The sequence below is a fragment of the Hoplias malabaricus genome, chromosome 8, assembly GCF_029633855.1.
Source record: "Hoplias malabaricus isolate fHopMal1 chromosome 8, fHopMal1.hap1, whole genome shotgun sequence".
Lineage (NCBI taxonomy): Eukaryota > Metazoa > Chordata > Actinopteri > Characiformes > Erythrinidae > Hoplias > Hoplias malabaricus.
The window spans coordinates 34,349,732-34,366,056 of NC_089807.1; the positions used below are offsets into that span (position 1 = coordinate 34,349,732).

Consider the following 16,325-nt stretch of genomic DNA (forward strand, 5'->3'; position numbering starts at 1 on the left):
AGTATTCGATTGGTTTGGTAACATATAGAAACATACATTTCCCCAAATGTAAGGTAGATGAAACCAAGTGAGGTACTCCCACTGGTAGTATTTTTAGTTGAGGAACTAAATGCATAGCATGTCCAAAACAAATGATGGTGGAAATCAACCATTCAGACATTAGATTCTAGAGGGTATGCTCAATTATTTTTTTTCCTAATAATATTTTTTCTGAAATATTCTGTAGGTATTTAAGTAATTGTGAGCACAAGTGATGGTCAAAGTTAGAATTTGAAAACATGGGCAACTCTACGCCAAGGTTCTATATTGAGGTAGTCACTGTAAAACTGCTAAAATATATTGACAGGAACTTTGAATAAAACATGACATGCTTAATGTAATTCAAATGTGAAGTTTAACCTAGAACGGTCAAACAATGTCCATGTCAACTGCTGCTAGCTCTATAGCATTACAATAGAGGATTTCTTGTTTGTTTGTTATGATTTTTATGGTCAAACTGAAGACCTAGCTCTATCTAATGATCATGGTGAGCACTGACCACTAGCTCATTTCACTGCTCATCATCTAGAACTAACATTGGGACCTATGTCCTTGCAGAATCTTGTGCTACAGAAGTAAATCAGCTGAATTAAAACATGTTAATTATACACTGCAATCATTTTAGCACAAAAAAAAAAACCAAGGACAAGTCAAGGTGCTATCATGGTCAACTTGGAGTTAGGGGCTTTTTGATGGCTGGGTTCACTGGGTTCAATTAGGAGATGATTTTTAGTGTGTGGGGGGTAAGGAGAAGAATGTAAAACACTCTGGGCTGATTTGATAATGTGCAAATATTACCCCATTTTGTGTGCCCAAAGGCAGCTTGACATGTCACTTATTAACTATGAAAAAGCCAAATGAATTTGGTGGGAATTTCGCCCCAGAAAGAGAAAAAACAAGAGAGAAAAAATGTAAGCCCTGTGTTAGGAAATGAATGGTTAAAGCATCCTTTCCACCCATTTGATTACATGGTATTGATGATAATATAAACTACCATCCAGCAAGAAAAGACAAGGGGCATGAACTAATAGGACTTCATCCAACCACAGCACAGATGAAGCAGACATTCGGTCATCACCATCATCATTATCATCAACCCCTCAACTCCAACCCCAAGCTCCATGTCCACCCTCACACACAGACAGCTAGCAATTTAGCTTCAACAAGCCCCTTCATTTCTACAAGCACAAAACAGAGAGAAGGCAACATGTTACCTCTTCTGCGACCATAGTTCCTGGCTGTTCGGGAGCACAGGGGTGGGGCGGGGGGTAAAAAACAGAGAGAGAGGGATAGAAACAACAGGAAATAGGAAAGAGAGATAGGAGCAGGGGCAGAAGGGAAGATTGACAGACAGACAGACAGACAGACAGAGAAAGAGAGGGAGAAAGACATACATGGATTTGGTGGGCAAACAATGTGAACAGTCACTAAGGCAAGAAGAACAAGACGATCTGTGTTAACTCGCATGGGTCAATATCAGAAACAGAAAGTGTGCCAAGGAGAAATATACAGCATCTTCACACATCTAAAAAGGAAAATAATGACTTGGAATCTGGGTCTCTAATTCAGAGGCCTAGTTCCAGTCCTGGTAAATACTCTACTCTTTTTAAAAAAAAAAAAGTACCAAATCAAGATGCTTCAAAGTTTTGGTGCTATATACATTTATTTATTATTTTTTAAGTTTCATTTATAAAAAGGTACGTGATATGGAGAAGAACCACTTAACCACAGGTCAGTCACACATTAAACAGGTTCAGTGCTACACAGAACAATCCCTGAACTATTAGACATACAAATAAATTTTAAAATGCAACGTGTAATTGTAATTCAAAATTTTAATTTTCCCCAGCTTTTATAATTTATGGTAATGGGAGCATAGTATAAAAATATGAATTGTCATTTTATCGAAATAAATATATATACGTTACGTTTACAATGAATAAAATCTTTAAACCACCTTAACCACAACTCACACATACTTCTGGATACAGTATTATACACCAAGAACAGAACAAATCGACGCACATGCTTTTTCCTTGATGGAACTCGTAACAAATAAATTCTTCTCGCTTGCCATTTTCAAACTACTGAATTTTTAGGTTATTTTTTGTTGAATAAAATGACAATTGCCATTTTTATTACTACGCAGAAGTTTCCATAAAATGACAACTCCCAGGAGAATGTTTAAATGTATGAATTGCAATTTTACTTAACACAATACAAAAATAAACAAAATACAATAACAACCAAATGCCGTGCACACTTAATAAAAACATTTTTAAAGGTTGTGGAGTTTAACATATTTGTACCTGACTATTCATGCTAGGATTGATTGGGCTGGGACATAATTTCTCAAACACCTGTTGGCAGTATATGCTGGGTACTCATGCTCCTAGCTTTCAGTTCTATGGGGCCACCAAATGCTGATTATCTCAGGTAAAAGATTAATAGGTTCTGACAAACTGTAAAGGAAAACAGTAGAATACTGATTCAAACAAGGTCCATTACTCTGCTCTAACACCTGGCTCATCTTTAGAAGGGCTGGATAATTCACCTTATGAGCTGAACAGATGTCGTATTAAAATACTTCTAACATTTCTGGTGCACTCTTTTAAATGAAGTGTAGCTGTTATTACACAAAACATACATAAATTGTAGCTTCACAGTTACTGGGACTCCAATATTGGACTTAGAGATACATGTCAGCTCCTGTTCTGATGCTGGTTTCTTAAAAATTATATATTTTACAAACTTAAACTTTTCAGCCAGTGGTTAGATCTAAAACTACAGGATCACATACACAACTAGCATAACAGACACTTTACTGCTTCAGGTGAGAGGTGATGAGAGTAGGTTGAGTCATTAAGCTAGTATGCTTGTTAGACCTTTTATTTTTTTTTTAAACTGAATAAAAAGCTCTAGACACATTCCAAGAGCTCATTCACATTTCTTCAGTGGAAATGTTGCACTAATTCAGAGGAAATGATGTTGGTTACTGTCTGGGCTGACCCGAAACTTATGGTCTGGCACCCTCCTACTCTAAAATTGAGGCCAAAGGTAGGCCAGCAGATAAGCAGAGACTGAATATACACTTAACTTGCTGTATTTGTACAGAGGTTCAAACCTAAAACCCCATGATTAGTGATCATTTGCTATTTCAGGAGCTCAGACACTGCTGGACCAGGAAACAGTAGTCTATTCCTGTATCTAGAATTCATTTAGCTGTGTCGCTCAAATACGTTACACCTCCATACTCCCTGGGCAGTTTTTCTAAATGGCTGCTTCCCACATGCCTCACATTCTTGACTTCTCCATCCTCCCTGATTCCAGCAAGCAGACAGAGTTTATACGTTAGGCTCACTTTAATTTAAACTGCAAATGTTTAATGATTTTCAAAAATAAATAAATAATTATAAAGACCATAATTCTCAAAACATTTAATTAATTATTTATTAATACTACATTTAAATTAGTTTTTTTAACCACTTAAATGACCACATTTGTTACGTCAGTTACATACCTGAAATATACCTAATCTTAGTGGGTTTGTATGGCCATTCATGTAGTTAGTGAATGTACATAGAATTTAATAAACCTGGGTGGTAAAAGGTTAAATGTAATTTAGGCTCACAACATTTATTTTAATAAATGTCAGTGGTTTGAGCTGTTGTGAGTGAATGGCTAGACTTCTTCCTCCTCTTGTTTCTAGTGTATATTGTATATTGCCACCACATATAACAAAGCATCAAAAATGTAAACCTTTGCTGCTAACACTACACTGAAGAACAAAATGATAATTATATACTTTTTTTGTGGAGGGGGCGGGGGTCCATTTTTCATGTGTAAAATATGTAAAATCCTTGACAACAAAGGAAACAAGTTCCTTCCATATTTGTGTACACTGCTTGGGCCTAAACGATTAGGTACTCTTTCCCCTCCGCTTACAGCACCATCCCAGTGCTAACCAGCCCCATTCTTCTACTCTGGCCACCCAGCCCTACAAGTCAACAGTCAGTTGCAGCAGCAGCAGCATCGCATGTGTGACATTGTGCTGTAAGAGCCCTGCAGTGTGGGTGATAGGTCTGAATAAAGCTCCTGCTGAGGTTGTTAGAACAGAGCCTCCAAGGAGCTAAAGAGACACACTGGGAATCTTTAACAAACCCCTTTCAACACAAGTCAGCAGAGACAGACCAATATGGCACAGTACAGAGAGGCTCCAATTGTGTGACATTCTCACTGCAGGAGAACAAGACTGAATCCAGGCTGCTGCATCACACTTTTGGGGCTTTTCATTAAAAAGGGTCTCTGTGTGCCTTGCTGCTAGGAGCAGACAGAGAGACGTCTGACTAGAAGAGGTCAAGGGGGCCTAGAGTGCCTAGCAACAAGCAAGAGCAAGAGCAAGAGAGGGTGAGGGAGGGAGGGAGAGAGAGAGAGAGAGAGAGAGAGAGAGAGAGAGAGAGAGAGAGAGAGAGAGAGAGAGAGAGAGAGAGAGAGAGAGAGAGAGAGAGAGAGAGAGAGAGAGAGAGAGAGAGAGAGAGAGAGAGAGAGAGAGAGAGAGAGAGAGAGAGAGAGAGAGAGAGAGAGAGAGAGAGAGAGAGAGAGAGAGAGAGAGAGAGAGAGAGAGAGAGAGAGAGAGAGAGAGACTTACCCACCATGTGTTTTGTGAGACCGCTTTAGGCAACCACACTCAGATACAAGGGAATTTGTTCCAAAGTTTAAAAGTTTCACAGGGCACAGGGTGACATTCGCTTTGGGCCAAATAGTAGAAGGTTAAGATAACCTGCTGGATGTGTCTCTCTCTGTGAGAATAATTGCTGTTACAATTTAAAAAGAAACAGCAATTAGTAGAAAATGTAGCTTTGAGCTTAATCTTGACACAGATTTAATAATAGTGATTATGCAAGTTACAGTAAAACTTAATGAAATCTCTTCTAGAATACAAACAAGCCTGAGAGTTCTTAAAATGACACTAAATATTCTTTTTTATTCTAAAGAATAAAGGAGTATATTAGGATTTTGAATATTCAATGATTCAAACGGTAACCAGTTATGGACATATGACACTGACCCGATAGTTCCGACCCTGAAATGTGATTGACTGAGAGACGTTTCAGGATTGCCAATATTACATGCTAATGGCACTCTGACCAAAGCTCTTCAGGTATTATTCCGCAAAATACATGTAACCTAGCAACAATGCCAGCGCTTAAAAGACTAAAGAGTAAAGGGCTATGGCGCAGTGGATCATTATCTACTTTCTGATTTGAAAACAAAAAAAAATTGGAAATAATTAACACGTAATTGGCTACGTCTATGTGGTTTCTGAGATTGTGTTTAACTCGAGTGGAGGCTCACCTTTTTTCTCCGCTGCTCTCGTTTAGTGTATGATATATGACTACGATCTGAATCCGCTGTAAACAACGGCTGAAATGGTTTTATTGACTTGATGCATTTAATCTCTGCTTCCATCCTGATTTGGACAGAGAGCAGCTCTGAATAACGCAGCCTCGTTTCCCAAGAAATCTGGTGTGAACACGGACCGGCTCACTGGACAGAACCAAAGTTCAGAAAACCTGAATGGGTCCAACATCGCACACATTAAAGATCCAGAGTTTGTTGAAAAAAGTAAAAATGAATGTGTGACGGAATGGAACTAATAAAAAACAAATGATTTTTTCACAATCTCCTTTATCTTAAAACCTAATAATAAATGGTGATAACAAACTGTGGAATAATTGCAATATTTACAATCCAGGTTTGTGCTATAACGTGAGATATTGGCACAGCACACCAGTGCGACTCACTTTGGTATAAACCCTAAATATGTTTATGCCCTTTCTTATTTATCTCATTTTACTAAAGCACATCCATACGTTTTATCAGTGCACTACGCTGACCTTATGACAATATTCCAGCTGAGAGCTCCAGAAAGACTAGTTCTGCAGGTGTGGAGAGGGGAGGAAGAGAGTCAGAGACAGGCTGTTTCCTTCTTTCTCCTTCTGTTCCACTACAGTTCCCACTAAACAGCAGCCCGGGAACCACAAGGTTGCAGAGCCAAACCTCAAAAATCTCCATCATCAAAGCTGTGGCTTTCAGTCCTGAGAGGAGGCTTTCTGAACACTCACTCAACCTGACTGAGACAATACATACCTACTAATATTTTAGTAGTTTTAGAATTTTACAATGTAAATTAAATATCTGATCATACCACAGTATGTAGAATAATATAAACATTTCAGGAAACACAACAATAATCATCATAAACTACACTGAACAGTCACTGGATTAGGAACACCTACCTTATGTCTACACTCACTGTCCATTGCCCATAGAGAAGCACTTTGTAGTTCTACGATTACAGACTGTAACCCACCTGTTAGTGTGTTTTGTGCTGGTACGAGTGGATCAGAAACAGCTAGGCTGCTCAAGTTCTTAAACTCCTCAGTGTTACTGCTGGACTGAGAATAGTCCCACAACCAAAAATATCCAGCCAACAGTGTCCTGTGGGCAGCGTCCTGTGTCCACTGATGAAGGACGACCAACACAAATAGTGCAACAATAAATGAGCTATTGTCTCTGATTTTACATCTACAAGGTGGACCCATGAGGTAGTTTCATAATCCAGTGATCGATATGTGCAGAATGCAATGTCAATTTGTGTCTACATTATCCACATCATCTTCAATGTAGAAATGTAACTTAATAATTGAAATATTATATTGTAGAAAAGGCCCTGTGAAGGACTGGCGTCCCCTCATGGGTGTATTCCCGCCTTGCGCCCAATGATTCCAGGTAGGCTCTGGACCCCCCGCGACCCTAAATTGGATAAGCGGTTACAGATAATGGATGGATGGATATTGTAGAAAAGTTAGACCAAAAACAGAAGCGACAAAGGACATGTTTGCTGTGTTCACAGCACAACAGCAATCACACATAAGCTGTGGGGTACTGGAGCACTACTTTCAGCATTCAAAGCTCAGCCTAGAAAAAAAAAAGGATTCTCTGGTGTTCTTGGCCAAAGAATACAGCCTGGATGTTGACAGATTAAATTGCAATCACAATACTTCTCAGGAAATATTACATATTCTACCCATCTCACCCTCACCTACTCATTCCAGCAGCTTTCCTCCCTGTTTGTCCCCTGTGGCCATATGGCACTTTCTGAAGGGGAAAGGATGAGTATATAGTCTGTCAAGTCTGTTATTTTTAGGTGACCGCTGCTAATGATGGAGACTCCAGTGCACCACACCATTCTCTCAGTTGGTTCTACAGCCCTCAGTTATACTCCAGAACTGTGCAGTACTGTATAAACAATGACAAACCCGCCATGAGACTGGACATTCAAGAAGTCAATTCACCTGCCTATGTCAGGCCAACTAAACAGTAGGCTTATGACTAGCAGTTCTAAGGAGTGACTGCATATTGAAGCTAGGTACAGAAAAGTAAGGGAAACAAACTTGTTTAAAAGCTCAAAACACATTTTAGTCACTTCAGGATCTTTCTTTTTCAATTTAGAAGTAGATTAGTCACAACCAATCATTTCATAGAGAAGAGGTGTGCAGATCTGAAGTGTGATTACATGTACAGGCATACACCTGTCACGCTTATGAAAGTTTAGGTCATGATGCCATTTAAATGGTTAACACTTATCAATCTTATGCTATTGTTGTAATATAAGTTTGAAGAGACTAAATTGATCGATTAGCTATAATTCTGCTTAGCTGTTTTTATAGTGGCTAGGCAAACACATAAGGGTCTGTGAATATATTTAAAAAACAATAATAATAATAAAGTTCTTAAAGAAAACATGCTAACATCTTAGATTTAGATACATAGCTAACAAATAAACAAACATTCATCTAAACTGGGTTCTCTAAACTGACTTTTAAGTGTTAAAACACATTAACGCATGTGTTTAATCTGGAAATCTTAATGCGTAAAAAAAAAAGAAAATTACACAAACTTCAATTCACTCAAATTTACAGATGCTAGTTGTGTGTTAGTAGTTTTATTAGGTGATGTCAACATGCGTTGCTACCATTTAGTTTAGAAGGTAAATTACATCGTTACGCTGAAATATATATATATCTTTTAACCTTTTACTGAGCATATTTAGAGATTCTAATCCAAATATCATTAAAAACTACTCTGAATGCTATAATAAAGTAAAAAGAACCGTTTCCTCTAACCAGTGTATTGTGCAAACCACTCTAAACATATATTTGTATTATGTCCCTTTCAAAAAATAACTCAAGGAAGTAATAGCATATTTAATTGTGATTAACCATGATTATACACATAAAGTCATTGCGATTAATGCAGTTATTTAATCAACCGACATGTCTAGTTATAACATCTTCAGAGGAAAGTTTGTTTACGTTAGCCAAAGAACTAATGCTATTTAGTAAACCAAAATTTCCCAGATTTTTTTTTGTTGTTTTTTGTTTTCATATGCTCCATGTTGTGACTTTAAATTTTCTTTCACCCCCCCCCCCCCCACACATTCTGCTTGTTGAAAGAAAGTATCATTGGGAATGGGAATACCAGTGATCATTTCAAATTCATCTGATCAAAAGTTGTTATTGAGAGCAACAATATGCCTCTGTTTATGCCTAATTCAGTCCAAATTAAATGGAAATGGAATGTGAAACAACACTCACTCAGTGGCATTATGTGTTCTGCTGCTGGGTGGTGAAAGTTCAAACCCATGCGTCCTGGAGAAAAACACAAGAAAAGGACGGGAGGATTAGTGAAGAGATTAGACAAGGCAACGTGCAAAACAACATGAAACTTAAAAGAAACCACAATGTCCATCCCGCCCTGAGCACTTACCTGAGGCAGATCTCTTTGCAAAAAAGATTATTAAGCCATTTGACTCCAGTGAAGCATTCTACTCCTTTAAAATTACCAGGTCATCTAAATAACCATTATAGGCCCGACTGAAACTGGATTTTCATATAGATAACTAGGTAATATCTTTTAGCTACATATTCATACAAATAACATAATGAATATACCCTAGAGACGTCCAAAATTCATGTTTAACAGCAGATCTGAGGTGTAGGCCCAGGATTGCGCAGCATAAAGAGCTTTGCAGCTCAGACAATAGAATGGAGAATGCTGGGAATTTAACAGAGAATGCATTTTGCTCCAGTACAGCCATAATACCCGATTCCAGCTGGAGAGCGAGAAGTGCCAACTGTACAATAAATCTCTCAGCGTTTAGGCCCCTTCTCTTAGACACATGAACACATGCAACGTGAAACACATGAAGTTTAGCATAATAGCATCTTATTAAAATTAATTTATATTTAAAAATATATATATTCTTGATGTTATCTTTGAATTTTGATCTGGTTTCCCAATGTTTTACAGCTCTCCATATAACTATGGAATCATCTACACAGTCGAACAATAGGGAGTTTCATTAACAGCATAGTTTAAAAATAATTTAATGATTATTTGGAGGAAAATATCGTCCTCAATATTGGTTTCACATTAGAGCTATTTTATACACTGATTCCAAACTTTAGAATAGCTACTCCTGCAATGTTCAGCCATTAAGTCCTCTAGAAAAACAGTTCAAGTTTCATCAAGGCTGGCGGCACTAACACACACTCTGGTGTTGTGTGTGTGATACTTGGGGTGACGCCTGCAGCTTCAACAGTCTCTGACTGGCTTGTATGCAAACACAGTGCTGGAGATAAGACATTTATCCTGTGTGAATTTGCACAGAAGGGGCTGAACAGCTCTGGAGTGTCTCACATAACATCAATCAACACTTCCAACCCCACACTTCAGCCACATGCTCTTGTTTCTGTTCACTTTATGAGTATCTTAAAACACAACTGAAACAACCCAACACATTTTCAAGTTTCTCAGACTACAGTTCATGCAAAAATATAGGGACACCTGGTCAAATGGCACAGCACATAGCTTATATTGTATTATTATTATTATTATTATTGTTATTATATTGCTTCAATTTTTAAAAATCCATTTCTCCCCAATTTACTTTTGCCAGTTGAACCTCGTAGCTAGGATCACAAACAATGGCGCAACCCTGAGAGGACAAAGGCAAGAGTCATGCAAATCCAACTGGCACCACTGGAGAGCTCAACACACTGGGAGGACAATGCAGTGTTCCACACACACTGGAAAACGCTACATGAAAAATGAAATATAGCCACAACTTTTTACAGAGATTCAATTTCTAAAATGTTCAATTTATTAAACAAATAAATAAATCTGCTAAGTCCAATTCTAAGACACCTACACTAATGCTATATTCACACATCAGGTAAAAGTGGCCCAGATCTGACTTCTTTCTATTGCTTTTGGATTTCAGCACCACATATGGCAGTGGCTTGAAATAAACACAATTTTTGCAATTTTTACAGCCACACGAATGAAACATCTGTGTCACATGTGAAGAAATGCTCAAGAATTTATTAGTCAGCAAGGGGAAATAAAAAAAAATAAATATATATATATATATATATATATATATATATATATATATATATATATATATATATATATATATATATAAATAATAATCACTGATTAATATCATAATAAATAAATAAATAAATAAATAAATAAATATGGTCTTACACCCAGGGGACAGATTCACAAAATAATTTTAAGAAGAATATACTTTAAAATAATTTTAAACTAAACACTAAGAAATTTATAAGAATGCTCTTTAATGTAATTCTCCAAAAAATAAATATAATAAAAACAATTAAGTCTCTCTCGCTCATTATAATATTACTGTTTATACTATGTCTATCCTCATAAAACCCAAACGAACATAGAGCAGAAAGTCTTTACTTTTGACTGAAATTGGCGGCAGTGCCAATTTTTATTATTATTATTTTTTAACATGTTTCATCTTGAACCAGGTCATGAGGTTAAATCACACTGGTGTGACCAGCAACGCCTAATAGTTAAGAAAGTCTTATCCTCAAGACACTATTATTGTTTCTTCTGTAGGCAATTCGTAATAAAGCCTTTCATGCTGCATTTTACAGGTAATAAATGCCATGAGCCAAAGTTTAAAACATATATAAATAAATGATAGACAGTTGATGCCAGTATTCAGTTAAATCCATGCAGCTGACTGAAAAATTGACAAATAGAGTCAAACTAAGTGTTCAAAAATGTATGTAAACAAGAATTAGAAGTGAAGGTGGGGGAAATGAACAAGAGAGAGAAAAAAAAATGACTTCCAATCTACAGATTGAAGTTTGCCCGACTCCACATGAGGATGAAAACAACAGTTCTTTAAGAACATGTCCACTTGTTAAAAATGCTATATTATTGATAGACATCTATTAAAATCATCATTTTAGAGGCTTACCTGAAATATACTCAACTCTAAGACAAGTGTGAGGCTTTCATAAGGTTAAGAAAATAGAAATTTTTTTCAAGAAAACAATTTTTTTTTTTTTAAGTGAAAAGTCAAGAAAAATAAATAATGTTCACAAGACGATTTTGGACAATAACTTAATTTTTAACTTGATTATAAAGCTAAGAGAAAAGAAAAAACAATTTTATTAAGTTTCTTTCTTAAGATACTTTTTTTTTTAATCTGGTCCCTGATGCCACAGTCAAACACCTGAAATAAGTCAGGGGTATATTTAATAGGCAATTCAATGTTAATAGACTCTGATGTTGCCATCTTCAATGCAGAAATTCTGTTCCATAAGTCTCTTGACATCATATGTCTATGCTGCTAAAATTACAAAATAGTGCAGTCAGAAGGTACAGTTAGACATAGCTGCAGAAACTTGACTGAAATAAAATTCTGCAATTAAAAACACAAGGGAAATTTTAATGCTAAAGTCAGCACTTGGTGAAAAGCAGTGGAGCGACGGTGCATTTTTTTTTAATCAGCATGGAGCTGATTAAAAAAGTGCTGCTGTATTTCTCCATTATCTCTTAGAATTAGATAGTGCAGCCAGGCGAGCTCGATTTTCTAATTCTCACTGTCTCTGCATCAGAGCAAAGAACTGTTAATAAATCCTGCTGAACGACCAAGGCTCATTCATATACTTAACTAATGACTGAGCACTCCATATGAAGAGGAAAAATTCCATGATGGAAAAAGGACACTCCCGTACTCGATAGAGCCATATGCAAAAGTTTGAACACCCCTGATCATATACCATCTTTTGTTGATTTTACTGAGTGACATGTGGGTGCGTACTTATTTTCACTAGGGTGACCAGACGTCCTCTTTTTTAGACTTAAATAAATGTCCAGGTGGAATTTCACAAACGTCTGGGATTTTGTTTTCCTAGAGCTTACATAGAACTTCGAGAAGCGTTTCGTTCACAAACTAGTCCCGCCCTCCCTTACTCCGATTGGTTCGCTTGAGTGAGAAGGGGGCGTGGTGAAGTAGCCTAAAATCTTCTGATTGGACGGTCTGACTGTAGAGCTACCGTTATTGGCCGATAACCTTTCTCTGTAAACATTTAATTGGTCAGTCTTCACGTCAGTAGTTGTCCCCCCGCCCCCCCCTCAGATCTGGTCACCTTATTTTCACCTGCAATATCAACCAAATGTACACAAACATTTGCATACAAGTGTAGAAAGATGAAAACTAGGCCAAATGCTAGAACTAAGTCATGAATGAGGCCAACATAAGTCATGGTTAGGCTGGCAGCTGTGCTTCCATTGCTTTTGAATGGCATTAGAAATAAATAAATACAAGGAGAGAAATATTACAGCTGATCTATCCCATATACAGGGGAAATCTGTAACACCTCATCTGCATCTGTTAATTCATCTTCAAAATACCTAAAACAAAAAGCTGCATGAAAAGCAAGGCAAATGTAATATATACATAATGCATGTCACTTTTAATAATTCCACTGTAAAGGTGATTTGTCGCTTTATTTTGTTTTGCTCAATGAGGAGTTGTAGTTTTGTATGAATTACAATGTTTCCAATAAATTCCAGTGGAGCCTGCACTGCAGGATCAGGCAGAAATGTAATTTTCTCTTCAATTGTTTTTCTGCTGCTGGACATGTTAAAAATAGCGAGTTTAGTGGGGCATGATGATTGCTGAGATATTGCCCCAATAATAACCAATTGCATATTAAAAATGGTACACAATTGCTTGGAATAAACCTTTCAGCAATATATTTAGAAACACTTTTGGCTTTTCCTTAAAATGACTTGTGTTTTGTTAGCTGTTTCTTTTATGAACATGACAAAATGCTACTATTAGTTAAATATTTACACAGTGAACAATCACTGGATTAAGAACACCCTACAGGAGCACTTTGTAGTTCTACAATTACAGACCATAGTTTACCTGTTTCTTTGCATACTTTCTCATCCTCATTTCTGCCTACTCTTCCATGGTCGGGACCCCCACAGAGCAGCTATGATTTGGATGATATATCATTCTCAGTGCTGCAGTGACACTGATGTAGTGTTAGTGTGTGTTGTGCTGGTAAGTGTGGATCAGACACAGCAGTGCTACGTGACTTTTGAACCCTGTGTACACTCACTGATAAATACTCTGTTAGACACCTACCTCGTTGGTCCACCTTGTAGATGTAAGGTCAGAGACAGTAGCTCATCGGTTGCTAAACAAAACCTGTTTGAGTTACTTGTCTTTCTGTCCTCCATCAATGGACGCAGGACGCTGTTGGCTAGATATTTTCTGTTGGTGGACTATTCTCAGTCCAGCAGTGACACTGAAAACTTGAGCAGCAAAGCTGTGTCTGATCCACTCGTACCAGCACAATGCACATGAAAACGTCGGTGTCAAAAAGGGATAAGAATGTATGCGGAGAAACAGGTAGATTTCACTCTGTAATTGTAGAACTAAAGTGCTCCAGTGATCGCTCCATGTATATGTCATTATATTTACATTTAATTCAAGAGGCTTAAAATCAATTAGTCTGCATAGACTTCCCAGCAACACACAAAAATATAGACAACTTGTTTGCAATTCCTTATTAGTAACACTAAAGACATGTAGAACAGTGGAGAGAGAGAACATTCTGGCACCATTCTCAGAACGCTGCTGGATATGCGTTGGGCAGAAAGCAGGAGCTGTGATCTTCCCTCCATTAGTTCGCCACGTTCCCTCAGAACAGAAGCTCTATCCAGATCTTAAGCATTAACATCAACACTAATCTCAAATGATTAGAGGAGAGACATACTGCTCATACCAACTCTGCCATGTTTCATGTGTGAATCAAAGCACTGAGCCTCAACCCCCCACCACACACCAGTTAACACCAAAACAGAGTCGGACATATCTTTTGAGCTTTGGGATGGAAACAGTGTTATGTGCATGTGTGTGACTAATAATTCTGGGTTTCCCCATTCTCTCCATGCATTTTATTACTTCACAAGAACCCTGAGAAAACAGGGTATTTGTCCAGTGATTCCATCACCATGCGCATAGACCTGTAAACAAATCTTATATTAACAACTTATCGTACGATACAGGAATTGCCCATTGTGTTTACTGGCATGTTCGTTTAAATAACCATGAACTGAACGTCAACATTTTAGCCAGATGTGCTGTTCTGTTCTTAGGTTTTCTCTTGCCTCTCTATTCTGGGACTGATATGTTGATTTGTTTAAAATCGGTAGTTTTATTTTATTTTTGTTTTATTTATTATTAAGGATATTGACACATTTTCATTTTACAATTTCAACGTCTGAATAGTCTTGATAACTGTGTTTTTACTCGATTTTCATTTAACTTTAGTGAGGTGTAATTGTATTATTAGGTTATTATAGTATTATGTCAGTGACATAAAATGGTACTTAAATTATTTCTGGGACAATATATCGATCATAAAAAAAATGACTATAGCGACATGTGCTAACAGTCCAGCATTTGCACCAGTTAAGCTGGAGAAAAAGTAATCAGCCTTAGGAAAACAAATAAAAAAAATTAGTTATGTCTCAGTATAAACTGCCATCAAAAATAGTGTTTTATATACTGCACCAAATCCAATCAAATAATAATAACAACATTCACCTAGTAAAATTGAGCAGTGGTGCCCAAACATTGCATCCAAGTATGTGAATAATGCTTAGGCCCAGAACTAATTCATAAATGAGGAATCAAAAAACAACAGTGGGCTTAGAATTGCATACGGTATCACTATAACAAGTTTTCCCCAATGAGAAAATTAAACTATCCACCTCTATGTGTACGTAAACCCAGCAAGTCCTATTCAAGACTTACTCATCAGTTTGGGCCATGGGAAGGGCATGTGTATATATAGAAAGTGATATCTCTTTACACATCACAAATTAACCCCAGCAAAACGGTGACAGGAGTGTAGCCCTCAGACCAAACAAAGCTGCTGAGTGTGGACATGCCAATAATAATGAGGTGTTCTTCACACTCAAGACTGAACTAAGGTCTTTAATCACCCAGTGTCCTTCACTCTTAACCGGTGTTATGAAACACTTTGCTTTCTGTTGAAGTATTTAATTTGCATAGGTATTTTTCAATTAGGTAAGCAAAAAATAAATATAAATTTAGATATATTATGTTCAACAAAATATCATCCACAGTATGGCAGGTTTTGTCTATAAAAATGTATTAATTTGTAACCAGGTGGCACAACAGGTAGTGTTGCAGTCACACAGCTCCAGGGTCCTGGGGTTGTGGGTTTGAGCCACTGTCCTGGTGAATGTCTGTAAGGAGTTTGGTGTGTTCTCACCGTGTCCATGTGGGTTTCCTCTAGTTTTCTCCCACGGTCCAAAAAAAGCAGGTTAGTAGGTGGATTGGCGACTCAAAGTGTCCATAGGTGTGAGTGTGTGAGTGAATGTGTGAGTGCATGTCACCCTGCAAAGGACAGGCGATCCCTGCAGGGTGTGTTCTCATCTTGTGCCCAGTGATTCCAGGTAGGCTCCCACCGTGACCCTGAGCGGTTACAGGCAATGAATTAATGACTTCCAACCTACTGCTTTCGTTTGAGGTCATTAACTTTTTTTTTTAAAATATAATTACACAACAGCCTTAAAAGTACCTAAGAGAATTTAAGGTTTGCTAATTAATTAATTATTGGTAATTGTGTATTTAGAGCACTGCTGATTCTGTTCATTCTGATTAAGGCCAATGCATAACCAAACACCTGTTGTTTTTAGTACTCTGGTGAATATATTTTCAGAAACTGGTATACACCAAGTACCTAAAATAGACTGGTTTAGTCCAAATTCTTTTCTTTGTTACTTTTGCAGTGCAAAATGTACTTAACAGTGGACTATGTTAGTAACAGTAACAGTAGAAATGT

General features: G+C 37.3%; 1 protein-coding gene across 4 annotated transcripts in view; it reads right to left on the minus strand.

The window, feature by feature from the left end:
* The window catches only part of cpeb3 (cytoplasmic polyadenylation element binding protein 3), a 61,143-nt gene that overhangs the window by 20,767 nt on the left and 24,051 nt on the right, over positions 1 to 16,325 (minus strand). For 2 of the 4 annotated variants that reach the window (XM_066678658.1, XM_066678660.1), the window contains exons 4-5: positions 8,700 to 8,753; positions 1,254 to 1,277 (exon numbers count right to left, since the gene is read on the minus strand). In XM_066678658.1, the coding sequence (XP_066534755.1) occupies positions 1,254 to 1,277; positions 8,700 to 8,753 (78 nt within the window). The remainder of the gene's footprint in view (positions 1 to 1,253; positions 1,278 to 8,699; positions 8,754 to 16,325) is intronic. The other 2 variants (XM_066678661.1, XM_066678659.1) reach the window with 1 other exon arrangement.